The sequence below is a fragment of the Vicugna pacos genome, chromosome 21, assembly GCF_048564905.1.
Source record: "Vicugna pacos chromosome 21, VicPac4, whole genome shotgun sequence".
Classification (NCBI taxonomy): domain Eukaryota; kingdom Metazoa; phylum Chordata; class Mammalia; order Artiodactyla; family Camelidae; genus Vicugna; species Vicugna pacos.
Window position 1 is genome coordinate 23,691,818 of NC_133007.1, and position 27,929 is coordinate 23,719,746.

The 27,929-nt window shown below is 38.8% G+C and overlaps 1 protein-coding gene across 1 annotated transcript in view; it reads left to right on the plus strand.

Annotated features, from left to right (window-relative positions):
* Window positions 1-26,510, plus strand: part of LOC107034675 (Fc receptor-like protein 3) — a 31,350-nt gene extending 4,840 nt beyond the window's left edge. The window contains exons 2-13 of the mRNA XM_015249069.3: window positions 3,572-3,592; window positions 4,963-5,205; window positions 5,698-5,949; window positions 6,188-6,472; window positions 7,265-7,552; window positions 17,023-17,301; window positions 17,677-17,805; window positions 18,953-18,980; window positions 20,035-20,153; window positions 20,367-20,435; window positions 21,917-21,948; window positions 22,039-26,510. Of these exons, the coding sequence (XP_015104555.1) occupies window positions 3,572-3,592; window positions 4,963-5,205; window positions 5,698-5,949; window positions 6,188-6,472; window positions 7,265-7,552; window positions 17,023-17,301; window positions 17,677-17,805; window positions 18,953-18,980; window positions 20,035-20,153; window positions 20,367-20,435; window positions 21,917-21,948; window positions 22,039-22,179 (1,886 nt within the window). The 3' untranslated portion in view covers window positions 22,180-26,510. The remainder of the gene's footprint in view (window positions 1-3,571; window positions 3,593-4,962; window positions 5,206-5,697; window positions 5,950-6,187; window positions 6,473-7,264; window positions 7,553-17,022; window positions 17,302-17,676; window positions 17,806-18,952; window positions 18,981-20,034; window positions 20,154-20,366; window positions 20,436-21,916; window positions 21,949-22,038) is intronic.
* The last annotated feature ends 1,419 nt before the right edge of the window (window positions 26,511-27,929 follow it).

Genomic DNA, 27,929 nt, shown 5'->3' on the forward strand with positions numbered 1-27,929 from the left:
TTTGCAGATATTTTCTCCCATTCTGTAGATTATGTTTTTGTTTTCTTTATGGTTTCCTTTGCTGTACAAGAGCTTATAAATTAATTAGGTCCCATTTGTTTAGTTTTACTTTTATTTCTGTTGCCTGAGTAGACTGCCCTATGAGAACATTGCTAAGATTTATGTTAGAAACTGTTTTACCCATGTTTTCTTCTAGGAGGTTTATAGTGAAAGACAGTTGCTTTTAATTCCCAAAAAAACCTGGTCTGTCACCAAGCGATATTTCAAGATTAATTTGCCAAACTGATACAGGAAAACAGATGTGGAACGTGAGGAGGGCCGTGTCCCAGGTCTCAGCTGAGCCCCTAGGACGTGCCGCACCAAGTGTGGGTCCTTGGCTTCGCACAGGAAAGAATTCAAGTGCGAACCACCATTGAGTAAAGGTAGATTTATTTAGAGATACACAATGCATACAGTGTAAGGCAAGATAAAGGCAAGGAAAGAGGTGTGGGAGTTAAGTGCTCAGTTGAAAGTAAAAGCAGGTACACACTCCATAGACAGAGTGCCGGCCGTCTCCAAAGAGGAGGGAGTGAAAAGGGCCACTAGGCGCGGTGTTGCCAGTTGTTATGGTCTCAGTAGCTTCACATGCCTTCAGGTGGGATCATTCCAACTGCCCTGGGGAAGGGGCTGGGGTTCCCAGGGGCTGGGCCACCGCCCATTCTTTGGCCTTTTGCAGTTAGCCTTGGGGCTGTCATGGCGCCTGCGGGCGTGTTATTTGATCACGCTGTTACAATGAGCATATAATGAAGCTCAAGATCTACCAAAAGTCAAACCTCTTAATCCTCAAAGCCAACTAGGAGGTGAATCTTCCACCATTTTCATGTTAAATCGCTGTCATTCTTTCTGTGGCTGTGTCCTGCCCTCTTCCCTCCTATCTCAAAACTACATTTTCTTTAATTAGCTTTTATTATAGCAGAGAGATTTCCAACGAAACTGGAAATTAGGGGTTCTATGTTCTAGAACGTTAGGATTCAATTTATCAAGCCTTCAGAAGTTTGCACAAGGCGTTCAACAAAAGCCCGCTTTCTGAATGTACAAGAGCAATTAATTCTAGGAGCAAAATCTTTATTATTGCTTTTGTTAGTTCCTGAATATTAGCCCCAGTTTTTGCTTTATATTGTATGGGCACAGGTAACTCTATTGGTTTCCTTTAGTATGTTTAATTAATATTGCCTGAAAGGCAGATTTATATGCTCTGTCTTATAATACCAGGAAGGGAAGGCATTCCTCAGAGAGAAATAATGTCTATCCCACACTACAATTAGGCAAAAAAGAAATAACCATTTTATATAAAGCCTGTTCAAATACACCAGTTTTTATAAACTTTCATCTCAATTCTGTAACTCTTATACCTTTACATTTAGTCTCCATTAGGACACCATCAATAGGTTTTGGTCTTATAAGAAGTTCCAGAAACTTTTCTCTTTATCCCCTAGCCATTTTATCCATTTTTGTATAAGAGGGTTTGAGGTCTCCAGTGAGGGGTCAAGCCAAGGGACTCAGGCCCTTTTGTCAATCTTAACTTGATTAAGTGATCTAACTGTTGTCCCAAGCAGTTGCTGGTCAGGTATCTCAGTGTAATTTTCTTCCAGTCTTTAATTAAAAAAAGAGGGGGTGGGGATAGAATGGATTTTAATGTTAAAGGGACAAGTTGGAGTCCCTTTGGCTCACCCAACCTCAGATAGTGTTGTATCAAAGACTTTGCTTTAATCCCATCAACATTTGTTTTATTTATCCCATTTCTTTAAAACCATCTAAAGATTTCTATCCTGTTGGGATGAATCCCTTTGAAATTTTCACCTTGTTAGGAAGAAGTCTTTTGACTTTTCACTCAGTTTCTTCTTATTTCCTTGTTAATCAGGCTAATTAACATTAATTCATTTAATATTTTTATCAGCATCTATAAGACCTATTGAGGGGAAGTGGAGACCATAAATAAATCTTCTTGGAACAGTTTTTTCACCCTCGTTTTAAACTAAAAGAGTTCTTAAGTTTAGTTGTTGCATTTCTGCATCCACCTTTTAAATTGGTCCTTTCATAAGCACCAATAAAGCTGTTTATAATGAGCGTTCTCTAAAAATTTACCAACTTAGAAGTTTCTCCAGTTTGAAGGATCCATCATCTGGCTATTGATGAACAGTACCTTAATAGCAACTCAAACCAGTAAGACACAAGAGGCACCCCACTAGAGAGTGCAAAGCGGGTAGCCTGTTGTGGGACACAGCCGAGCGGCTGGTTGGTGACATGATGGTGCATGGGCTGGTAAAAGATTTTACCAGAGATGAAGTATGAAAACAGGACGGAGTTTATTAGGGTGCACTGTCATAGACAACAGTGGGCCACACAGATGACGGATGCCTGCGTGAGCACCGAGGGCCTGTTGTTGGGGTGTTTTTTATCAGGTTGGGGCACAAGGCGCCTGATGGGCTTGTGCACAAGCCTCTGATTGGTTGTAGGTAAGGTAAGAGGTTTAGGTCTGACTGATAAGGTGGGCTGAAACAAGCCAGCCTGAGCTATTATGAGCTTCGGCATTACCTAGCGCTTTTAGTTTGTTAGGGGAAACACACCGAGTAACAAATGAACTTTATCTGTTGAGGGATCACAGGCAGACATCTGAGAGCCCAGAAATGGGGATCGTTGGACTTTGAAGGATGTCAGTTGGCCGAACACAACCTTTATAAGATCCACAAAGTTTACTCTCAAAAATAGTCTAAGAAAGTAAAGGCCTTTGTTGTACAGGCAGATGCAATGAAGTTTAAGATGGCAAAGGCCCCTTATGGACTAGGATCCTTTATGACAAATTTTCTTGAGAGCTGACACAGTCCGGCAAAAAGGCTGCTTAAAACCCCAGTCTATTTAACTGACTGCCAAACATGCACCATTCATGTACCTTCTACATGGCAGAGACCCAGTTCTCAAAACACAGAATAAAATGCCTAAGAGGATCAAGTAAACATTTACATCTCAAAGGCAAGTCCCTCCTAGACGAGGTTTTGTTCTTTTAAGGTTATGCAAGTTCCTTAAAGGCAGAGAAATACAAGTTCCTTCTAGAAGGGCTTTTGTTCCTTTAAGGTCAGAATTCTGAAAAAATGTTTTATCAAGCTGGTTTCCTTCTAACCACTTTTGGAATGTCAAAAGAACCCTATCTTGGCCATTTTAGGGCAAGAGTTCCTTTAATTCCCAACTAAGCAAGTACTTGTAGGTATAAATTCCATACATACATAAACCTGGCTGGAGTGCTAGTTGGAGACTGGGAGGAAATGAACTATGAAGCTGCTAAGTATGAAATAGCGAAGAGATGAGCCAGCGTTGTGGATACAAGCCATTCACATTCATGAAATAAATTACAGACTATTCTTTTTTGTTTGTTTGTGGGCTATGAGTATTTTAAAATGGAGGCAAAGAAATGGGAAGGAAAAACCAAAGAAGAGGTTGTGGCTGGGTTTTTGGAACATTTCTCAGTGAGTGTCTAATTGAAGAGATGTGAAAAACATTCCTCTGTGCTAATCTTTAAATCTTGGCTCTCTTACAGCTCCTGGAGGAGGACAATCAGGTCTGTTTTCCCTTCTCTCTGTTCCTCCTGGTCTCCAAGCATTGGTCCTCTCAGCCAGCCCTCTCCGTCCCCATAAATGAGGCTTGTGGCAATGTGCCATATCAGTGGTTTTGCTTCTTTGAGGTCACACTTGTTGCTATGGTGGGTGAGCAGACCATCCTCTGATTTCTCCAGTCTTCAGTTATTTTCCTATTACTGAATGTCACAGTGTAGAAGCAAAGACAGCAGAAGGCTGGGCAGAGGCAGGAGGCTGATACTGAAAGAACCTCAGATTTGATCTCCTTTAATCCCTCTGTACGTCCACGCTAGTACCACTATCAAAGAGTATAGAAATACTCTCATTCACAGAGGAAAGTGTTCCAGTCAAATCTTTATATTTCCAAAAAAAGCTCATATCACTGCATTGTTTCAGTGTCTGATTCCACTGGTCAATTGCAATTACATACACAAATATGATTACTCCAGCAGACCATGCCCCTTTGTTCACATTCTGTGCATCCCTCAATTACTGATTGTGTCCAACTTAGATGGAGAGTAGAAAAGTTGCTTTCCCCATCGAATCTCAAATTAGGCAAGGTTTGAAAGTATGGTAGGTAAAAAGGAAATCTTGTACATTAAATATCAACAACCAAGTAGGAACTGGTTTTTCAGAGTCTAAAGACTGCTTCTGAGGTGTGCACATCCCAGGCTAATTTTACCTTAACAGGAATATATAGAACAAGGGCTTTTCAGAGTCAGCCCACCCTCTGAGGCCCTCACAGTGTTGCTCAACTGTTGCCGAGTCCAAATTCATTCTGCTTGCCGTGTGACAGGCCAATAAATCAGGAGACGAAGTGTTGGGGCAAGGAATAACAACTTTATTCGGAAAGCCGGCAGACCGAGAGGATGGCAGACTAATGTCTTGGGGAACCATCCTGCTCTAGTCAGAACACAGGATCCATTTATACAAAAAAATAAGGGAGGGGGTGTGGTTGGTTGTTGCAATCTTCTTGCCGCAGGCATTCTTTGTTCTTGCAGCCATCCCCGTGGGCCAGGTCATGGTGTCCCTGTAAACCTCCAACAAAACAAAGGTTATTCTCTACTGCACAACTACAAATCATGTCTTGTGAACTATTCTGAGCCCACATACCAGGAGCCTGAGATCTTTCCCCGATGACACCCACCTACTCTCCAGGCTAGGCAAAAAATGAGGAGTAGCAGATTCTGCCCTAGGCCTTTCCCCAAATTGTGTCTGCCCCATTTCCAACCCTTTCCAACCCTTAATAGGAATTAGCTCAGAAAAACTCCTAGCTTCAGGCTGGGCCCTCCTCTGCCCTCCACCCTCCTCCCACTCCCCTTCACCTGCCTTTGCTTTTCCATTTCCTATTCAGGAGTATCTCCAAAAGCTTTTCTTCTCCTCAAACCTCCATGGTCCACACACTTCCAAAAAGATAGAGTGACTCTCACATGCAGGGATTTCCATTTTCCTGCCCAAGGAGACATATCCTGGTATTATAATGGCATGTCGCTGAATAAAGAATCTGAAGAGATCCGAATAGAGAAGACTGGATATTACACATGCAAGACCCGAAGGTCTTCTCTCAGTGAACCTGTGTATGTGGAGTTTTCAACTGGTAAGGAAAGAAAGAGGGAATCCCTGAAATTAAGCCACTGGGCGATATGTCCAAGGGCTGGGTTAATTCAGGGAGACCAAGCAGGGTTGTAAACAGACATGAAGATATGTGATGTACTGACCTCAGCAGGGAAAATAAGGAAATAGGGCAGCAACAGGATGCTGGATTTTCTATCGACTCCATCCAGAGACGTATCGGTAAGTCAGAGGTTGCCGGGTAAAAGGAACCTAGGTCTGAACAAAGGTGTGGTTTTAAATTCCTCTTTTAATAATACGTATGGAGATTTCGTAAGGACATTATCTGGGAATTAGTTCATTATCCTAGCGTAACAGAGAACCAGGCATTGGGACCAGGTAGAAATGTTGGTTGTGTGTCCATGTAGTGAAAGGCAGGTGTGTACATGATTGTAGTTCTTTTTTCATGGGTAGAAATTAGAGTTTGAAGAAAGCAGCAGCAGGGATTAAACTGACTGTGTTCCTTCACTCTCCGCAGACTGGCTGATCCTCCAGGCTCCATACCCTGTCTTTGAAGGAGATAAAGAAGTAGCGCTGAGATGCCTGGGGAGAGATGAAGCCAGCATTATTGAAAAGACTTTTTACAAAAATGAATTAAAAATTAGTTCTACATCACCCTTCACATTAAATCCAGTCCCCAGGGACAATGGCAAATATCACTGTACTGCTAAGAAAAAAAGTTGGATCTCATCTAAAGAAACTTCAAAACCTCTAACAATTCAACTTCAAGGTAATGGCTAGCATCCTGTGGGTAACAGAGCTCAGTGGGGAAACCATGTGTGAGGATTTAGGGAGGTGCTTGCAAGTGGGAAGTTCATTAAAAACCTCGAGTCATGGGAGAGAGATGGGAGGTGGTCCCACCTGCCAGGGTCCCCGTGTTTTGGTAGCTGGTGCTGACAGCACATGAGCATCTTTCCAGGAGCTCTGAGACTTACCGCCCTGGGTTCTGTGTTTGCTCTTCTCCCTAGAGCTGTTTTCACCGCCAGTACTGACCGTCAGCCCCTCCCAGCCCACAGAGGGGAGCGCGGTGACCCTGAAATGTGAGACCTGGCTCTCTCCACAGAGGTCAGACATTCAGCTTCAATTCTGTTTCTTCAGAGAAGACAAGGCCGTGGGGTCAGGCTGGAGCAGCGACCCAGAGCTCAAGTTCCCCATCATGTGGAGTGAAAACTCAGGGTCTTACTGGTGCCAGGCAGAGACAGTGACTCACAGGGTCAGAAAAAGAAGCTTGAGATCCCAGATACGTGTGCAGAGTGAGTATCTGCGGGGCTGCTGTGCCAGGGTCAGAGCTGGGAAGAAGAGAGCTAAACAATGGCATGCCCTGCTTTTGGGGGAACTGAACGTAACAGAGAGGAGGAGCTTACAGCTGTCCTGGTAGCCTTCTCTCTCCAGGCTCAACATTAGCCTCACTTCCCTAGGCATCCTCTTCCATCTAGTGTATTGATCAATTCCTGGGTCCCCAACCCTGTGGAGGCTACAGAACCATACAGGATATGTTCTGTCGTGAATCAACAGATAACTAGAAGCACAAATGACCACAGGCAGTCTTTAGAGGTCCCTATGCCACTTCCATTTGTTGACCTGAACATGTCCCAAAATAAAAGAGGAAGATAAACACAACTTGGAAAAATCAGAGAAGAATGTGGGAAGATGAAGGTGAGGCTGGAGAAAAGTTTTGAAGGATAGGAGAGGGGTTTGGATTTAAGGGTAGAAATAATATTCTCAGGGTTCTCACTTATTTTGTGGGGCACTGATGCATCAGAGATTCCTTAGAGAGAAATGTCCGTGAAATGTGACTGTTGTCAACGTTTGGTTTAAGTAGATCAAGAGCCTGATCCCACATTCCCCCAGGATGGAAACTGTTGTGATGGTGGGAGGGATGTTGCCCTCTTTATAACAATATACACAGTTAATTCCCTATTGCCCACTTTGGACCCCTGCTTATTGCACCTTCTGCTATTGGCTTATTATTGCAAACCAGCCTTCTCCTTGACCCTGAAGTTTCTGCCATGGGAACCCTCACGTGTCATCTTGTGTCCTACCAGGAGTCCCTGTGTCTGATGTAAATCTAGAGATCTATCCCCCGGAGGGGCAGCTGATTGAAGGGCAAAATCTGCTCCTTATCTGCTCAGTAGCCAAGGGTACAGGGACTGTCACATTCTCCTGGCACAAAGAGGGCACAGTAAGAAGTTTGGGAACAAAGATCCAGCGTTCCTTGTCGGCAGAGCTGTGGATACACACGGTGAAGGAGCACGATGCTGGGAGATACTACTGTGCAGCTGACAACATTCATGGTCCCATCATCAGTAAACTGATTACAGTCACACTGAGAAGTAAGTTCTGATTCCTCCTATTCAGCCTTGGTTCACAAACGTAACATCTTTATTTATTCATCCATCCATTGATGGATACATAGGTTGTTTCCACATCTTGGCTATTGTAAATAACACCAGAATGAATATAGGAGTGCATATATCTTTTCAAATTAGTGCTTTTGTATTCCTTGAATACTCAGAAGTAGGAAAGTTAGCTCATATGGTAGTTCTAGTCTTAATTTTTGAAGACTCTCCCTACTGTCTTTCATAGTGGCTGCACAAATTTACATTCCCATCAACAGTGTTTGAGGGTACCCTTTTTGTTACATCCTCATCAACACTTGTTATTTCTTGCTTTTTTGATAATAGCTAATCTAACAGGTGTGAGGTGATGTCTCCTTATGGTTTTGATTCACATCTCCCTAATAACTGGTGATGTTGAGCATCTTTTCTTGTGCCTGTTGGTCACCTGTATATCTTCTTTGGAAAAATGTCTGCCTAGCTCCTCTGCCCAATTTTAAACTGGGTTGTTTGTTTTATGCTGTTGAGTTGTATAAATTCTTAATATATTTTTAATAATAACCCCTTATTGGATATATGATTTGCAAATGTCTCTTCCCACTTGGTTTTGGTTTTGTTGATGGTTTCCTTTGCTATGTACAAGCTTTTAAGTTTGGTGTAGTCCCATTTGTTTATTTTGCTTTTATTTCCCTTGCCTGAGGAGACATTTCTAGAAAGATATTGCTAAGAGCAATGTCAAAGAGCAGAATGCCTACATTTTCTTGCAGGAATTTTATGGTTTCAGGTCCTACTTTCAAGTCTCTAATCCATTTTGTATTGATTTTGAGTATGGTGTGACATAGTGGTCTAGTTCCTTCCTTCATTCCTTCCTTCCTTCCTCCCTCTTCTCTTCACTTCTCTTCTCTTCTCCTCTCCTCTCCTCTCCTCTCCTCTCCTCTCCTCTCCTCTCCTCTTCTTCCTTCCTTCCTTCCTTCCTTCCTTCCTTTCTTTCTTTCTTTCTTTCTTTCTTTCTTTCTTTCTTTCTTTCTTTCTTTCTTCCTTCCTTCCTTCCTTCCTTCCTTCCTTTCTTTCTCTTTCTTTCTTTCTTTCTTTCTTTCTTTCTTTCTTTCTTTCTTTCTTTCTTTCTTTCTTTCTTTCTTTCTTTCTTTCTTTCTTTCTTTCTTTCTTTCTTTCTTTCTTCCTTCCTTCCTTCCTTCCTTCCTTCCTTTCTTTCCTTTCTTTGTGACTGTCCAATTTTCCCAACACCATTTATTGAGGAGAATATATTTTCTCCTTTGTATATTCTTTACTCCTTTGTCATAGACAAATTGCCCATGTATGTGTGGGTTCATTTCTGGGGTCTCAATTCTGTTCCATTGATCTGTATGTCTGTTTTTTATTTTGGCCCTGTGATATAATTTAAAATCAGGGAGTGTGATAACCTCCACTTTTTTTCTTTCCCTTCAGGACTGCTTTGGCTATTTGGGGTCTTCTGTAGTTCCATATAAATTTTAAAACTTATATGGATTTTGATAGGGATTTCATTGAATTTGTAGATTACTTTAGGTAATATAGACATTTTAATAATGTTAATTTTTCTAATTCATAGGCATGAGATTTATTTCCATTTCTTTGTGTCTTCTTTAATTTTTTTTCACAGTGTCATAGTTTTCAGTGTACAAGTCTTTCACCTCCTTGGTAAGATTTATTCCTAAGTATTTTATTCTTTCCGTTGCAACTGTAAAGTGGATTGTTTTCTTAATTTCACTTTCTGCTAATTTGTTTTTAGTGCATAGAAACACAAGATTTTTTATCCTGCAACCTTTACTATATTCATTTATTATTTCTAATAGTTTTTTTGGTGGAGTCTTTAGGGTTTTCTGTATGTAAAATCATGTCATTTACAAATAGTGAATGTTTTCACTTTTTTACTTCCAATTTAGATGTCTTTTATTTCTTTTTCTTGCCTAATTACTCTGGCTAGCACTCCCAATTCTATGTTGAATAAGAGTGGTGAGAGTGGGCATCCTTGTCCTGTCTCTGATACTAGATGAATAGCTTTCAGTATTTCACCACTGAGTGTAATGTTAGCTGTGGGTCTGTCATATAGGGCCTTTATTTTATGTAGGTATTTTCCTTCAGGATGACACCTGCACCCCAATGTTCATAGCAGCACTATTTACAATAGCCAAAACATGGAAACAGCCTAAATGTCCATCAACAGGTGACTGGATAAAGAAAATGTGGTATATTTATACAATGGAATACTACTCAGCCATAAAAACCGACAACATTTTATTTAGATTTTTAAAAATCATACATTGGTGTTGAATCTTATCAAATGCTTTTTCTGCATCTATTGAGATGGTCATATGTTTTTTACTCTTCATTTTGTTAATGTGGTCTGTCATGTTGATTGATTTGCGGATGTTGAACCATCCTTTCACATCTGGAATAAGTCCCACTTGATCATCGTATGTGATCCTTTTAAAGTATTGTATTTAGTTTGCTAATATTTTGTTGAGGATTTTTGCGTCTATGCTCATTTGAGATATTGGCCTGTAGTTTTCTTTTTTTGCATTGTCTTTGCCTGGTTTTGGTATCAGGGTGATGTCACTTGTAAAGTGAGTTAGGATGTGTTCCCTCCTCATCAATTTTTTTTGGACTGTTTTGAGAAAAATAGGTATAAATCACCTCTGAATGTTTGGTAGAATTCACCTGTGAAGCCATCTAGTCCTGTACCTTTATTCTTGGAAGGTCTGATTACTGTTTCAACCTCCTTGCTAGTGGTTGGTCATATATCTTATGCTTTAGTCTTAGAAGGTTGTATGATTCTAAGAATTTGTTCACTTATTCTAGGTTGTCCAATTTGTTGATACATAGCTGTTTATAGTATTTTTGTATAATCCTTTGTATTTCTGGAGAATTCATTGTTATTTCTCCTCTTTCATTTCTATTAATTTTTTAAAAAATTTACTTATGGAGGGGAATTAGGTTTATTTAACTAATTATTCATTTTTAAAATGGAGGTACTGGAGACTGAACCGAGGACCTTGTGCATGCTCAGCACACACTCTACCACTGAGCAATACCCTCCCCCTCCTCTTTCATTTCTAATTTTATTTATCAGAGCCTTCTCTCTCTCTCTCTCTTTTTTTTTTTCTTAGTGAATCTAGCTGAAGTTTGGGCAATTTTGTCTATCTTTAAAGTAATTAGCTCTTAGTTTTATTGATCTTTTCTATCGTCTTTTTAGTCTGTATTTCTTTTATTTCCACTTTGATTTTTATCATTTCTTTCCTTCTACTGACTTTGGGCTTCATTTCTTCTTTTTCTAGTTCCTTTAGATGTAAGATTACATTATTTATTTGAGATTTTTCTTGTTTCTTGAGGTTTAGCCTGCATTGCTATAAACTTCCCTCATGATACTACATTTGTTGTATCCCATAGCTTTTGGTACGCTGTATTTTCATTTTCGTTTGTCTTCAGGTATTTTTCTATTTCCCCTTTGATTTCTTGGTTGATTCAGTAGCTGTTTCGCAGCATGTTGTTTAGTTTCCACATATTTGTGGTTTTCCAGCTTTTTCTTCTAGTTGATCTCTAGTTTCATACCACTGTGATCAGAAAAGATAGTTGATATGATTTCAGTTTTCTTAAATTTATTGAGACTTGTTTTGTGTTCAAACATACGGCCTATCCTTGAGAAAGTTTTATGGGCACTTAAGAAGAATGTGTACTGTACTACATTTGGATGGAATGTTCTATATAAATTTATCAAGTCCTTTTGCTATAATGTTTCTTATAAGTTGACTTTCTGCCTGGATTATCTATTCATTCATGTAAGTGGGGTTTTACAGACCCCTACTGCTACTGTGTTGCTGTCAATTTCTCCCTTTAGGATTGTTAATAATTGCTTTGTACACTTTGGTGCTCCTATGTTAGGTACATATATATCATTGTTATGTCTTCTTGATGAATTGTCCCCTTTATCATTATATAATGTCCATCTTTGTCTCTTGTTACCTTTTTTGGCTTGAGGTCTGTTTTGCCTGATGTGAATTGACTTCACCCACTTTCTTTTGGCTGTCATATGCTTAGAGTATCACCTTCTGTCCTTTCACTTATAGCTTATTTTGTCTTTAGAGGTGATGTGAGTCTCTTGGAGGCAGTATATAGTTGGGTCTCATTTTTTATTCCATTTAGCCTCTCTGTGTCTTTTGATTTGTGAATTCAAGACATTTACATTTAAGATGATTATTGATAAGTGAGAACTTAATACTTCCATTTTATCTTTTGTTTCTTGGTTGCTCTGTATCTCCATGGTTTCTTTTCCTTGTGTTTCTGCCTTCCACTTTGGTTTGATGGTTTTCTATGATATTTTTCTCAGTTTTCTTCTTCTTTAATGTTTTGTGTCTCTGATCTAGATTTATATTTTGTGGTTACCCTGAGATTTGCATGAAACCTTTCCTAGGTAAACTAGTCATTTTTTGCTGACAGTATCTTATCTTCATTTATGTTTATGGGTTTAATCTTTTTCCTATTCCCCTTTTATGTTTTTGTTGTCTCAAATTGTCTATTCTTATTTTGTAAGTTTGTTACCAAATTGAAGTAGCTATAGTTTTCTGCTTTCCCCTCCCCCTTTTGTGATAAGGTGTCTAAAACCTATTCTGATAAATAGTTGCAGTTTTCTGATTCTATCTATTTATCACTTTCCTCAAGAAAGACCAATATTATAGATTTTTATGATGTACACAAAGTTTTGTGTACTTTTGCCTTTTTGTTTCTAGTAGAAGAGCTTCTTTGAACATTTCTTGTAAGCAGAACTGTTGATAAATGTTGATGAATTCCCTCAGCTCTCATTTGTCTAGGAAGGTCTTTGTTTCTTCTTCATATCTGAATGATAATTTTGCTGGATAAAGTATTCTTGCATGACATATTATCTTTCAGTATTTTGAGAATGTCATTCCTTTCCTGTGGTTCCTACTGAGAAATCTAATAATAGCTACATGGGGGTTCTTTTGTAGGTTACCATTCTTTTTTTCTCTTGGCTGTTTTAAAATTCTTTCTTTGTCATTAAGTACTTTTGACAATTCTAATATGTCTTATAGAAGGTCCTTTTCCATTGAGGTAATTAGATCTTCTCTTAGCTTCATGGACTTGTTTTTGTTGTTGTTGTTGTTAGAACAACTCAGCAAAATAAAATTCCAGTTTATTGTTGGACAACATTGTTTCACGAATACATCAAACAGGCCAAAAAAATAAATAAATAAACAGCGACTTCATAGACGGAAAAAAAGGAAACCTTTTATCTTTGACCTTTTTAACCATCTCATACAAACCAACTACTTACAGTACAGCTAAGTACATACACAAAAAAAGTTACTGGAGTGCTCGGAATAAGATTGTTTTCATGTTGGGTTGTTTTTTTTTTTTTTTGCTTTTTTTTTTTACAAGGTTTTTTTTTCTCCTTTGAGATTATAATGCACATGGTCATACATACCACAAGTAAAGTCAGAAGCAGGACAGAGAATGCTCCGAAGGCTGGCTTGGTCATCCGAGATCATTAAAAATGGCTGACTCCTAACAATATGTACAAAAATACAAAATGTAAATAAAAAATACAAATTTTCCTTTTGAAAGTACTTTAAGAAAAAAGCAAGGCCTTGGACTTTTTGGTTCTTTTTTCTTCCCCTGTTGCAAATTCACGTTGTGGTTTTGGTTGGGTGGTGGAGAGTGTGTTATTTGCAGGTGGCGCTGCCCGCGGCAGGCGGGCATGTGGACCTCTCTACTCGAAGGTGACCACGTTTAGATTCTGAGACGGGAAGTAGAGGGTGAATAGGTCACGGTGACCTTTTTTTTAAGTTTAACTTTTTCTTTTTTACTGTCTAGTCATCCTTATCAGTCTTCTGCTTCTTGGTGTCAACATCGTCATCCTCATCATCTTCAGCTGCCTCGTCTTCGTCTCTATCCTCTTCCTCACCATCACCGTCCTCTTCCTCCCCACCTTCTTCCTCTTCTTCATCTACCTCATTGTCGGCCTCCTGCTCCCCATTTTCCTCATTAGCGTTCCCATTAGCAGGTGCCTCTCTCCCGTTCTCTGCCTCCTCCACAACTTCCTTCTTCTCTTCTAAGTCCTTGGTGGTGATCTCGGAGCTGGTGTCCACGGCCGTGTCTGACATGATACGCACGCCGGTGATCCCACGCAGAGGATTAAAAAGAAAGCGAGAGTTGAGGACTCTGGCGACAAAGCTCCGGAGTCCGCGGCGGCGGCGCAGGAGGCGCGCGGTGGAGGTGGCCGCGGCGAGCGCGGAGCCGGACACGGAAACAACGCAAAGATGGCTTTTCACAGCAGCCAGTGAGGCTTCATGGGCTTTTGTATTCAGTTTCTTCCTCATGCTTGAGAAATTCTCAGCTATTATTTAGTTAAATATACTCTCTGTGCCCTTCTCTCTGACTTCTCCTATGATACCCGTTACCCTAAGGTTGCCCTTCCTGAAAGAGTTGGATAGCTCTCAAAGAATCCTCTCATTTTAAAATTATTTAATTTCTCTCTCCTCTTATACTTGTACCGTTTCTAGATTTCTATCTTTGAGATCGCTAATCCATACAGTCTGCTCTATTTCCGATGCTTTCTAATGCATCCTTCTTTCTCGTTTATTGAGTTCCTTAATTTCAGAATTTCTGTGTGGTTCTCTTTTAGAGTTTTAATTTTTCTGGTAAAATACTTCTGTTCATTGATTTTATTTTTAAGCTCATTAATCTGGCTTTCTGAGTTTTCCTGTCGCTTGTTGAGTTTCTTCATGACAAATATTTTGAATTCTTTCTCAGTTAGGTCACAGTATTCCATGACTTTAAATTTGGCTTCTGGAGAATTGCCATTTTCTTTCTGTGGTTTAGTATTACTGTGATTCTTCATGGTACTTGGTGAGTTGTTCTTCTACTGGTTCATTTGCTGTAGTGACAGGTTGGAAATTAGAGGCCTTTCTTTTGTTTTCAAGTAGGTGGTGCTATAGCATAAGTTTTTGGTTTCTTTTCCCTAAGCTGCTTCTGGTTATATTTGAGAGTAGGCACTTTCTATCCTCCCCTATCTCTATAAGAGATACAGCTGTATTATCACTTCTTGTGCCTCGGGGTCATTGCTGCTTTGCTTCTGAAGTGTTGCTGTTATCATGACCTGGTGCCCCACAATTGTAGACTCTTCCCTCATATCCAAGATCCCTGGAGTCTTAAGCACCACAAATGCAGAGAAAAGGAAAGAGTAGGGTGGGAGCCAGGGTCAGGCTGGCATCTCTGCCCTGTCTGGTGTTGTAAGGTCTGTGGGCTCCACTGCTCTGGCTTTAGGGGCCAGGGCCAGAGTCGTGAGCACCCATTAAAAATGGAAAAGGACTTGAATAGACATTTCTCCAAAGGAGTTATATAAATGGCCATTAAGCACATGAAAAAAATGCTCAACGTCACTGATTATTAGGGAAGTGCAAATCAAAACTACAATGAAATACCATCTCATACTCATGAAGATGAGTACTATATAAGATAATGGAAAATAACAAGTGTTGGCTAAGATGTGGAGAAATTGGAATCTTTGTGTAATGTTGGTGGCAATGAAAATGATGAAATAATTGAGAACAGTATGGAGCTTCTTCAGAAAATTAAAAATAGAACTACCATTTGGCACAGAAATTCCACTGGGTATACACACCCCCAAATTGAAAACATATTCTCAAAGGGGTATTTCTAAACCCACATATAAAACAAGCATTATTAGTAATAGCTAAAACATGGAAACAACCCAAGTGTCCATCGACACCTAAGTAGATAAGCAAAGTGTGGTATATACATAAAATGGAATATTATTTAGACTTAAAATGAAAATTCTGACACATGCTACAACCTGGATGAATCTTGAGGTCATTATGCTAAGTGAAACAAGCCAGACCCCGAAACAAATACCGTATGATTTCACTTACATAAGATATTTGGAATAGTCAAAATCATAGAGTTGGAAAGTAGACTGGTGCTTGTCAGGGGCTGAGGAGATGGAGTGTAGGGAATTATTGTTTAATGGGTATAGAGTTTCAGTTTTACAAGATAAAAAGTTACGGAGGTGGATGGTGGTGATGGTATTCACAGTATTCTGAATGTATTCAATACCACTGAACTGTATACTTGAAAAGTTTATGATAAGTTTTGAATTATGTGTATTTTACAGGAATAAAAAATTGGATAAAAATATATGAGGCAACAACATGGGTGGAAAGGTACATGGAGATGTGCAAAGAACATATAAAGTCTTATCTCTGAGTCTCTTAGCATTTAGCCCAAGTCATTTTATTTTGCAAAAGATGGACAGAAGGGCCAAACTGAAGTTACCAGTTTAAATTTAGCAGGAATCCTATACTTCCAAAAGCAAGATGGCGTCTCTACCCAGATGAGGCAGCTGATGCTGTCTGTCTTTCAGCCAGTAGATGGCACGTTTTCAAGTTGAATTATTCTTCTTCAATGGAGTATGTCCCCAACCTCCCTCCCGTTTAGCCAATCTCAGATGCAGAGCCAAGTTTAAGATCCTTACCAATTTCTCTCTTCAAGGAGCACACGACTTATGTCTAAAGCACCGCACACAGATGGGCTCATCCAGCTTTCCGCACAGTTCAGTAGAATCGTCAATCTTAGAGTTCACATTCCACATTAATTAATGATTGACTGATGTGTCCATATATTAATTAAAAGCATAATGATTTTCTGTTCTTCCTGGCTGTCCTATTTCTATAATCATCAATTAAAATGGAAATCATTGTTTCTATTGCTGTGTCTGGATATTTGAGGGGCCAATCTGGATCAATGTGGTCATCCACCTATTCATCAATTATTGAGGAACTATTCCATGCCAAGGCAAAATTCTAGCAGCCAGAAATACAAAACGAAAAAACAGATAAGTTCTCATTATAAAACTTACATTCTGTTGGGGGAATCAGATATACAAAAATGATAGATAAATAGATGAGAGAAAGACATAGATATTTACATAGATTGATAAAATGTTAGTGCTAATGTTTCTGTAGAGAAGTAAAGCAAGGCAACTGGGTAGAGGGTAATGAGGTCCTACTTCAGATAGATTGTGGAAGTCTTGGTTTAAAGTTAAGACTCAGGAATCAATACTATTGAGAAACAAACCTTGCTTTTAGTTATTATTTCTATCAATAATAGTAGCTAACAGTTATTGAGTACTTTACATACATGATTCTTATTGCTTGGGATATAATTATTATTAGCTTCATTTTACAAAGGAATAAGCTGAGACTCAGAGATATTAAAAAGTTTTAAAACTTCAAGATCCCAGGGCTAAGAAAGGGCAGAGGCAGGATTTAAGCTCAGGTTTTCCTGAATCCTAGGTCCATGTTCCTACTATTAGACTATGCTGCATGTTTCTCCTATTAAGTTATCTTGTGTTCATACTTCATTAAAACTGTTGATGAACTATGTTCCCTCCCCAGTTCCAGTGTCTCATCCTGTCTTCACCTTCAACCTTGCTGGGGCTCAGGCTGTGATGGGGGACGTGGTGGAGCTTCACTGCGAGGCCCAGAGAGGCTCTCCCCCAATCCTGTACTGGTTTTATCACAAGAATGTCACCCTGGGGAACAGCTCGGCCCCCTTTGGAGGCGGAATGTCCTTCAACCTCACTCTGACAGCAGAGCATTCTGGGAACTACTCCTGTGGGGCTGACAACGGCCTGGGGGTCCGGCGCAGTGAGGTGGTGACACTCAACATTACAGGTGGGTTGGTGGTGCTTGGGCTCTGGGTTATATTTATAGTCAATAAAATATTTCTCCAACAGACTGTACAAATTCTACCAGTGTCAACGAGTTTTTAACGTGACACCCAGGCTTGGGGCTTCTGGAGATTGGGACTGATTTCATGGTGGAGAGGAGAAAGGAATAAATTTTAATCTCAGTTGCTGACAGTCACTCTCCATGTGCTATTATTTTGAAAACTACAAATGAAACTGGAAATTATTCAAATTGAAAAACCAGAACCTGGCCAAAAAAAAAACCAACTGTCTTAATAGATCTCTAGCCCCAACTTACATGTTTTTTGTCTAGATCAAAAATATTTGGCACTAGGACTCAAGTAGAGGTCTCTTCACTCAGGGCCCTCCAGTAACACATACAAAGCAAGCCTCATCACTGTGGGAGTCCCCACAGGGCTGCTGAGTGTCCTCGGCCTTGCTGCTGCTACTGCTGTTCTGGTGGGTTGCTTCAGGACCCAGAGGAGCTCAGGTGAGTGTCTACATCTTACTGTTTGAGGTTGTGACTTTTGCCATTGCTACAATAATGTGGACTTGTGTGGTGCATCTTATAAAGGTCAATTATTTCTTTCCAAGTAGGAGGCCCTCAGTTCTTCTCATTGCCACTATGGCAGGGACAATAATATAGACCAAAGTTTCCAGTGAAGTTGTGACTCCATGTGTTTAATCTGAGATTTAAATCAGATCAGCAGTTTCGCTTCCAATTAAACCTTAGAAAGTTAAGTATTTACTGTTCTAACCCCAATCCGAATCTTACCGATAACAAAAAGACTGAGAAGCAAAATCCTCCACTCGTAACAACAAACATAGACAATATTCATAGGAGCAAATCATAAACTCTGAGATGTGCTTTAATACCATTTAAATACAGTGAATACAGAAAAGTCGTAGAGATTCTGAGAATGACATTAAAATGTCAGTTTCTGATTGTTTGTTGCTAGTATGTAAAATTCAGTTGATCTTTGTATATTGATCTCATACCCTGCAACCTTGCTAAATACACTTCATTCTAGTATTAGTTTTGTAAATTTCGTCAGATTTTTTAAATAGATGATCATGTTATCTACAAACAAAGATAGTTTTACTTTTCCTTTCCAATCTGGATTCCTTTTAATTCTTTTTCTTGCCTCAATGTGTTGGCTAGAACCTCCCGTACAATGTTGAATAGAAGTGTTGAGAACAGACACCCTTTCACCATTAAGTATGGTAATGTAACTGGGATTTCTTGTAGATGATCTTTATTGGGCCACTAACTGTAATTTGCTGAAGGTTTTTATGGGAAAAAAATGACAAATTCTTTTAATACATTGATTGAGATGACCATACGATTTTCTCTTCTAGTCCACTGATACGGATTTTGGATTTTGAATGTTGAACCAGCTTTGCATTTCTAGGGTCCTGGTTTTTGACTTGCTAGAAGCTTAAGAATGTTTGCATCTGTGTTCTTAAGGGGTATTGGTTTGGTAGCTTTATTTTCTCGTCCCTTTTTATTTCCTGACTTGATGTCAAGGCAATACGCACTGAGTTACCACTTCCAGAATTCTTCATTCCTCTGTATGTACGTCCTTCCATATTCACACAGATCGCCTGTCATCAATATTCGTTTGTCTGTCTTTCAGGAGGACCTTTTGCCACTGGAACACCTAGGTGAGGTCTTTGCTTCTTGTGCTGCCAACATTTTTATGATTTATTTACATTCACAAGATAATTATGTACATTGAAAAGGTTTGATTGGGTTTTCCATTAACATTTTCAGATTCTTATGAAGTCAAAAAATGTGAAGAGAGGAGTGTATAGCTCGCTGGCAGAGTGCATGCTTACCATGTACAAGGTCAGGTCCTGGGTTCAATCCCCAGTACCTCCATTAAACATAAATAAAGAAACAAACAAATAAACCAATTAACCTAATTACCCCTTCAAAACTTTTTTAAATGAATAAAAAATATAACCTGGAAGTTCTTTAAAAATGTGATTAAGAAGGCCACTTTCAATCATGTTTCTAAATAATACTCACTCACACACGGAATTAATGTAATTTGTTATCCGTGTTAATTTATCTCCTTCCTTAAGTGTGCTTCAGTAGAGAATTGACCACTGATGTCTTAATGATATCATCTTTCATAAGGCTGCATTTCATTCATTCCCTTATTGCTCATTCCCCTACTCATGCCCTCATTCAGGAAAGGATTATTGAATGCTGGCCACTTTAAATGCATGATATTAACTGCAGAAAGAAATGAAACTGGAAAAAAAAACTTTTTGTGAAGAGTCTTCATGGTATCTTACAGGAAATGTAGATTGTTGCAATATGAAGTAGAAATTGAAAGGGACCTTTGAAAAAAAGACAAAAGTCAAGTTCTGCAGGAATGCAGAAGTCTTTGGGTTTCGATGTTTAAGTATGTGAACTTTTGAAAATAGTAAACTATTAATCAGATGCAAGTGATTACTCTGTCAAAGGGACCTTGAACTGTGTCGCTTTTGCCCTCTGCCTTTGCCCCAGCTGGCCTGCTCTATAACGGGCACCATCTCGGGCCTTATTTCTTCTGACATTTTCTCAAGAGCCTTGCAGACTCTTAGAGCAAGTAGCCGTGATATTTTTATATGAACCATGCTGGGCTCTTCCTGGTTAGTGATTATCCTGAGATTCTGTACGGTCTACAAATACTTTTCTCCTTTTTATCTCACTACCCCTCTGTCACAGTTATAGTCCCAGTGAGTTTCAGGAGCCTTCCTGGTCCAGGACCTCCAACGTAGACCCCCCAAATCCCAAACACTCTGAGCCACCAGCCCTAAAGGAGCCACAGCCAGTGTACAGCAACGGTGAGAACTTCCTCAGGGAAAGAGGGCTCCAGGGATGGACCAGGGAGGGAAAAGAGATTGAGCATGAGTCCATGGCCTGGCCGTATTTAACTTAAAAATGACATTTCTGGCACTATGTCAGGGACAGAGGGCGATTATAGACTTGGTGGTGAGGAGGAAGAGTCTATAGTGTGGGATCTTGATTACAGCCAGCTGTGATTTATTCTTTCCCAGTGAATCTTGGAGATAGCAACCTGGATTATTGCCAGATCTGGAACATACCGCATGCAAAAGAAAACTCAGGTGAGACACCTTCCAAACAAGTAGAGGTAAGGTGCCAGTGTTTTATCAGATGCAGCAAAGGGTCTTTGATCAAAGAGTTATCTCAAGTGTGAATTGAACATGAAAAGCGTTAACTGCTCCTCTTCTATTACCAGTCATATAATCATATCCATTCCCTCTTACTTGTCTGTACTGCCACCATTGCCCTGTAAACCCTTTAAGAATAGACACCATAAGTTTTTGCTCGTGTATCAGTAACACCTAGTGGGATGCTTAGAAAACAACCGGCCCCCTCAAATGTTTTCTTTTGATAAATGAATGTGATTGCTAAATCAAGCCTTTCATTATCTAAGATGTAGACAATTGTAATTCTTTTAACTGATCTCTTTATTTCTAATCTTGCTCTCCTTGCAGCCTTCTAACAATCTGCTTGCAGCATGATCCCTCTGAGAGGCAATTGCTCACATCATTGCCTAGATTAACTGCCCTCAGTGACTCTCCGTTCTAAAGCACGACCCTTCCCTCCCTCTTCATTTGGCCCCTCCTCTGAGTTCTGCCTTCTGTCCTTGCTTTAGCGTCCTTACTTGGCGTTTCCTTGATCAGACTGGGCTATTTCGTGCTTTGGTTCTCATGCTTCTTGGTAGACCTCAAATGTTCTTGCCTCTAGTTTACCTGGTGATCTTTGCTCAAATTTTAAGACACAATTCAGTTACCACTGTGAAACTCACAGTGATCCTCACCAGCCCTCCCTATCTCCTAATCTGAGAGGAACTGACAACTTTCTGTGGCAACAGCGTATTTTAATATGTATTTTTATGTTGATGCTCATAAAGCTTGTTGTATCTGTTTCCATGTCTACTTTTCCCCTTAAAAATTAGAAGATCCTTGATTGAATGGACTGAGTTTATATCATTTTTGTCTCCTTATAGCCTACCAATGCTTAACAGAAAGTCTTACTCACTGCATGCTTATTGGCTGAATAAATAAACGAGCGCTCCAAAGAACCCCTTGGATAGGGGAAACACACACACTGAATTTTCTCAATGCTAACACTGCAAGTCTTTGTCTTACTGGGAATTTTCTGTGTGGCCTCAGAATGCTAACTCTATATCCATCCTCCTCCAATTTCTCCATGCAAAGTGAAGTGAATCATATTTTGCTGCCTTCTCCCAGATGATCGGTATAGCCATAGAGGCCTTGAATGGAGGCGGGGAAGTGGAGGTAGCATGGCTACTCTGTTGAGGTTGTGACAAGCAGTGGAAAAAGAAGGATATTTTCAGAAAAGTTATTCTGGGCCTTTTATGGGCAGAGGAAAAGGCTTTTTCGTGTGTGTGAGGATGGGATATTTGGTCTGTGAGGGCTTGGAAAAACTCAGCAGAGGAAACAGTTAAGAAAGGAGTCAGCAGTCAAGCAGATTGGCTTGGAATGCATTGTGAACAAGTTGTAAGTTTCAATGTATTACCCACAATTTACCACTTTTCTTTCCTCTTTCCATGCAACAGCAAATTCTCCAAGGAGGCATTGGGAAGATAAGGTGGGTCATATTTCCTGGCTTTCTTTCCCCTCTGTTCTTCCTCACCTGTATTTAGGTACTTAATATTGTTTTTATTTTTTTCCCCACCAGGAGCCCACCATCATCTATTCAGAATTGAAGAAAGCATATCCAGATGGCTCCACAGGACAGGACAGCAATAGAGACATAGATGAAGATGCCACAGAAAACTATGAGAATGTCCCATGCACATCGTCAGCTGTAGACCACTAGCTCTGTATCCAGCATGGCTCACAGAGACCCTGACGAGCAGCCCGTGTCCTTCTCTCTGTTATCACCAACCATGCACCCTCGTTCCCTCCAGGACTCCGCATCCCAGGAGGCTGGGCCATAGGGGACGTGAGGCTGTGTGAAAGTTCTGCCAGCTTTCTCTGTGCCTGAGCCTGTGTGTTCTCCAGGAACATAATGGGCAGCTGCATTCTTTTCACACTCGAGATACATGTGAAGGCAGGGCAGGTGGGCCTTCAGCTCCTGGACCTGTTGAAGAGAAGGGAGAAACAGTCTCACCAGGACCACAAGGGTGCAGTCATGACTGGTTGATCTAAGTGTGATCAAAAGCTTTTAATGTACTATCCTTACATAAACCATTTGCTCTAAACATTTTGTTTCCATCTTGTGTGGTTGATAGTGGCATTGCTGATGTTCTGGCTTATATGCTTTGTTCCAGCTACCATATTGGAAACACCAAAAAAGATTCATTCTACCCACTCATATACTATTTCTTCATGAAATGTACATCAGTATTAAGATTTAAAAAATAACTTATTCTTTTTAATGGGAGAGATCTTCCAAATTGTCTGATTAGATAGTGTTAGGGACTGAATTGTACTGTCTCAAAATTCAATGTGACTGTACTTGGAGATGGAACCTTTAAGGAGGTAATTATGGTTAAATGAGGTCATACGGTGGACCCTAATCCAACTGGGCTGGTGTCTTTGCAAGAAGAGGAGACACTAGAGACGTCTCTATCTTTCTTCATGCACACAGAGGAAAAGCCATGTGAAGACACAGCAAGAAGGCAGGCTTGTGCAAAACCAGAAGGTGGCAGGAAGAGAGGTCTCACCAGAAACCAACTCTGCCAGCACCTTGATCTTGGATTTCTAGAACTGTGAGAAAATAGATACCTGTTGTTTAAGTCACCTCGTCTGAGGTATTTTGTTCTGGCAATCAGAGAAGACTAATACAGATTTATACAAAGATACATGGATGATAAGTGATTGATGATGATGATGATGATGATGATGGATGGATAGATAGATAGACAGATGGATAGATAGATAGATAAGATAGATGCAGGTGAATGACACACACGCACATACCCAGACCATGTAGAATTTGTAGTCTTCAAGACACTTTCTCTTTCACAAGATCAAACATTCCTCCTCCCCATAGCAGCTCAGTTTTACTGTTTAATTATGCATCATTCACTATTTGATGGCTACAGAAGCATTAACACCAACATTGGAAGGTCAGTAGAGCCAATGATACATATGACTCAGAACCGAGCTGGCACTGTATGTAGATGGAAGGCAATTCATAGTCTCAAAGGAGGACATCCCCTCCCATTGCTCAATGACTCTTAAATCAATTCCTCAATTGACTGACAGACAGAAAAAAAATTTCTGTATGACTTTTGTGCTTAAATTTCAGGAAAAATGGCAGAATCACTTTTATTCATAAGTTTACTGGGGTAGAAAAGGAATAACTGAAAGTGTTAACCTTTGTCACCTAGTGTTACACTGACCTTTTTTCAGCTCTGAAAACAATAGATCTGAAGAAGATTCTGGTAAGTTCACTGATGACTGATGCACTTCAACTGATACAATTTATGGACATCATTGGTTTAACACCAGCCATTGTTGATAACTTTAAGTAAATAATGCAGTGATGCTTTGCAAACCTTGAAAACAACTCGAGCAAAAAGGTATTGTGTATTTCAAATTTTATGTTTTTCCCCTTGGGTTTTGGAAGCTTAGACAACAGAAAGTATAACATATATCAAAATGCAATCTAATTTGACGTTTTTATCTTAGACTAATGAATTCAACTAGCAAAATCATTTACTGAGGGAAAAAATAATTGCCTTCTTAAAGAAGAAATGCATATTTTACTATGAAAGAGGGACTTATATGTCTTGTTTCTGTATAAATAAGCACAAAAAAACAATTCATAATGTACACTTGGCCTTTGGATGGAGCAAGGAATCCAGATATAGTCTGTGTGCTTAAATTTTGCTCCAAATACCTCCCCACTTAGGGCTCCAGGATGAGTAAAATAAACAATGGAAGGGGAACATGCACTAGGTCCAGCTGTGGGAAACCCATCTAAAAGAATGGTGTCAAAAAGTAGGTTTTCTCTTTTGACTTAAGAGAGAAAAAAATCTCTGAGGGACAAAGAAAGGACTGAGATAGCCTCCCATGGACAGTGAGAGTCTCTCCAGGAGTGCACGCCGGTGGTGAAAGCAGCACCAAGGACAGCAGCCTCTAAGATGGAGAGAATCAGTGAATGCCAGCAAGAGATGGGGACACCAGAGGGCTCTACAGCACACAGAATTGTTCTGCGTGTATAGAGGACCTACCTCTCAGATTCCTTATGCAGGTCCTCAAACTGAGCGCAAATAGTAGTACCTGAAAGCAGCCAGGGAGACTCTAAGGGATATTTGGTAGAAGATCCAAGAGGAAATTATGTTTCCAATTAGTCAGGAAGGTAACAGTTGAGGCATCAAGATTCAAGACATTACTATAATTTCTTTCTTTACAGTGTATTTATTTACAAATTATCAACTAATTTATGGATAATAAACTATACATACTTAAAGGGTACAATCTGATGATTTTTTGACAGATATATACATCCATGAAACCACCACCACAATCAAGATCCCAAATATCTCCATCACCCCCTAAAGTTTCCTTCTCCCCTAGGCAGTACTTCTTTCCTTCCACTTTCATTTCATGCAATTACTCATATGCTTTATGTCACAGTAGATCAGAGTGTATTCTCTAAAATTGTATATAAATAGAATCAGAGTATATACTCTTTTGTTCCTGACTTCCTTCACCAAGTAAAAAGGTTATAAGACTCATTTAGATTGCATCATGTATCCACAGTATATTCCTTTTTATTGCTGAGTAATATTCCATCACATGGATATACCACTTTTACCTGTTAATGGACATTTGGATTGTCTCATTTGTAATTATTAAGAATCAAGCTACTATGAAAATTCATGTACAATTCTTTGTGTGGATTCTTTGTGTGGACATATGTTTCCACTGTTCCTTTGTAAACACTTTGGAGTATAATTGCTGAGTCACATAGTAGATTCATGCTTAACATTTTAAGAGGCTATAAGATTCTTTTCCAAAGTGGCTGTACCATTTTACATTCTCATGAGCAGTGTTAGATAGAGTTGCTTCACATCCTTGCCATCATCTGTCATTTTCAGTTCTTAATTTTAGGCATTCTAAGGAGTGTGTAGTGTAGTATAGTGTTATTTCATTGTGGTTTTAATTTCCCCAATAATCAATAATGTTGATTATCTTCTCAAGCCCCTATTAATTCCTTTTAGATCCTCTTTTGTGAAGTATTTGTTCACATCTTTTACCTCTTCTTTATTGGATTGTCTTTTTATTACTGGGTTGCAAGAGTTTTTTATATCCTGGTCTGATGTAGGTGATGCAAATATTTTGTTCATGTCTGTAGCTTGCCTTTCATTTTCTTAAGTGTCTTTTGAAGAGAAAATGTTTTAGTTTTGATAAAGTCCAATGTATCAACTTTCTCATTTTATGAGTATGCTTTGTGTGTCTTATGTAAGAAAGTATATGCTAGGGTCAAAAGATTCTTTCCTATTTCTTTTTTTTTAGAAATTTTATAGTTTTAACTTCAATATAAGTTATTTAAGAGCTATTTAGAGTGAAAATTTTTGTATATGTATAGTGTAAGGAAAAGTGTTTATTTTTTTTTCTTGTGAATACCCAGTTGTTCCAGCACTATTTGCTGAATAAACTTTCTTTTGCTTCTAAAATTTGAATTGTCTTCTTGTTGCTGAGTTCCTGGAGTTCTTTATATATTTGGGATATGTATTTCTTTGTCAGATATATGTTTAGTGAATATTTTCTCCTGGTATGTGATTTGCCTTTACATTTTCTTAACTGTATCTTTTAAAGAACAAAAATTTTAATTTGATAAAAATTGTTTACCAATTTTTTCTATTACAGTTCCTGTTTTGCATACCCTGTTTAAAAACCATTCACCTGAATGTTATAAAGATTTTCTTCTATGTTGTCTTTTAGAAATTTAATAATTTTAGATATTGTATTTAGATATGTGATTCATTTCAGGTTAATTTTTGTATATGTCATGAGGTAAGGGTTGATGTTAAGTTTTCCAACACAGTTATCCAGTTGTTTTACCACCATTTCTTGAAGAATATGTCCTTTTTTTCCATTGAATTATGTTGTCACTTTGTCAATAGTCAATTGACTACATAAGTATGGGTCTACTTATGGACTATTCTGTTCTATTGATTATATATATATGTATCTACCTGAGAGTTTGTGTAGGATTGATTTTTTTTCCTTAAAAATATTTAATAAAATACACCAATGAAGCTGTTTGACCCTGGACTTTTCTTTGTAGGAAAGTTATTTTAATAAGAAATTTAAACTCTTACTAGATAAAGGACTATTCATATTTTTTCTTCTTTTTGTATCAGTTTTGGCAAGTTGTACTTTCCAAGGAATTTTTCTGTTTCAAATTGTCAAATTTATTAGCATAACATTTTATATATATTTTATTATATTTTTACTGTCTGAAGTATTTGTAGTCTTAACCTCTCTCATTCCTAGTATTGTTAGTGTATTTGTTTTCTTTTTATTCTTTATCTGTTCAGCTAAGAGTTTCTCAATTTTGTTGATCTTTTCAAAGAACCAGATTTTGTCTTTATTAATGGACTCTTTTTTTTTCTGCTTTCTGTATTGTTGGTTTACTCATCATTATCATTTCATTCTTTCTGCTTATTCTGTGTGTGGTAGGCAGAATTCTAGTATGACTTCTAGGATTCCTACCCCAGTAACCCACATCCTTGTGATATCTTCTCTTTTTGAGTATGATCAGGACTTGTGAATATGATTGGCTCTCACTCCATGATTATGTTACTAACTATTTATCTTTGACTAATCAAAAGGGGGATTTTCCTAGGCCACCTAATTAGGTTTAGTCTTTATTTTTATTTTTTAATTGATGTATAGGTGATTTACAATGTTGTGTTAATTTTGGTGACATACAAATATATGTATATACGTATATATACTTTTCAGATTCTTTTTCCATTTTGTGTTTTTACAAGGTATTGAATATAGTCCCTTATGCTATACAGTAGGACCTTGTTGTTTATCTTTTATACATATATATATAGTGTTAATCCCAAACTCCTAATTTATCCATCTCCCCTTTTTTCTCCTTTGGTAACTGTAAGATTGTTTTCTATGTCTGTGAGTTTGTTTCTTTTTCATAAATAATTTCATTTGTATCATTTTTTAGATGCTACATGTGATATCATAGGATATTTGTCTTTCTTTGACTTATTTCACTTAGTATGATCATCTCTAGGTCCATCCATGTTGCTGCAAATGGCATTATTTAATTCTTTTTTACAGCCGAGTAATATTCCATTGTATACATATACCACACCTTCTTAAACCAGTTATCTGTTGATGGACACTTAGGTTGCTTCCATGTCTTGGTTATTGTAAATAGTGCTACTATGAACATTGGGGTGCATGTTATCTTTTCAAATTAGATTTTTCATTTTTTCTGGATACATGCCCAGGAGTGGGATTGCTGGATCATATGATAACACTATTTTTAGTTTTTTAAGGAACATCCATGCTATTCTCTACAGTGGCTGCATGAATTTACATTCCCACCAACAGCATAGGAGGGTTCACTTTTCTCCACAT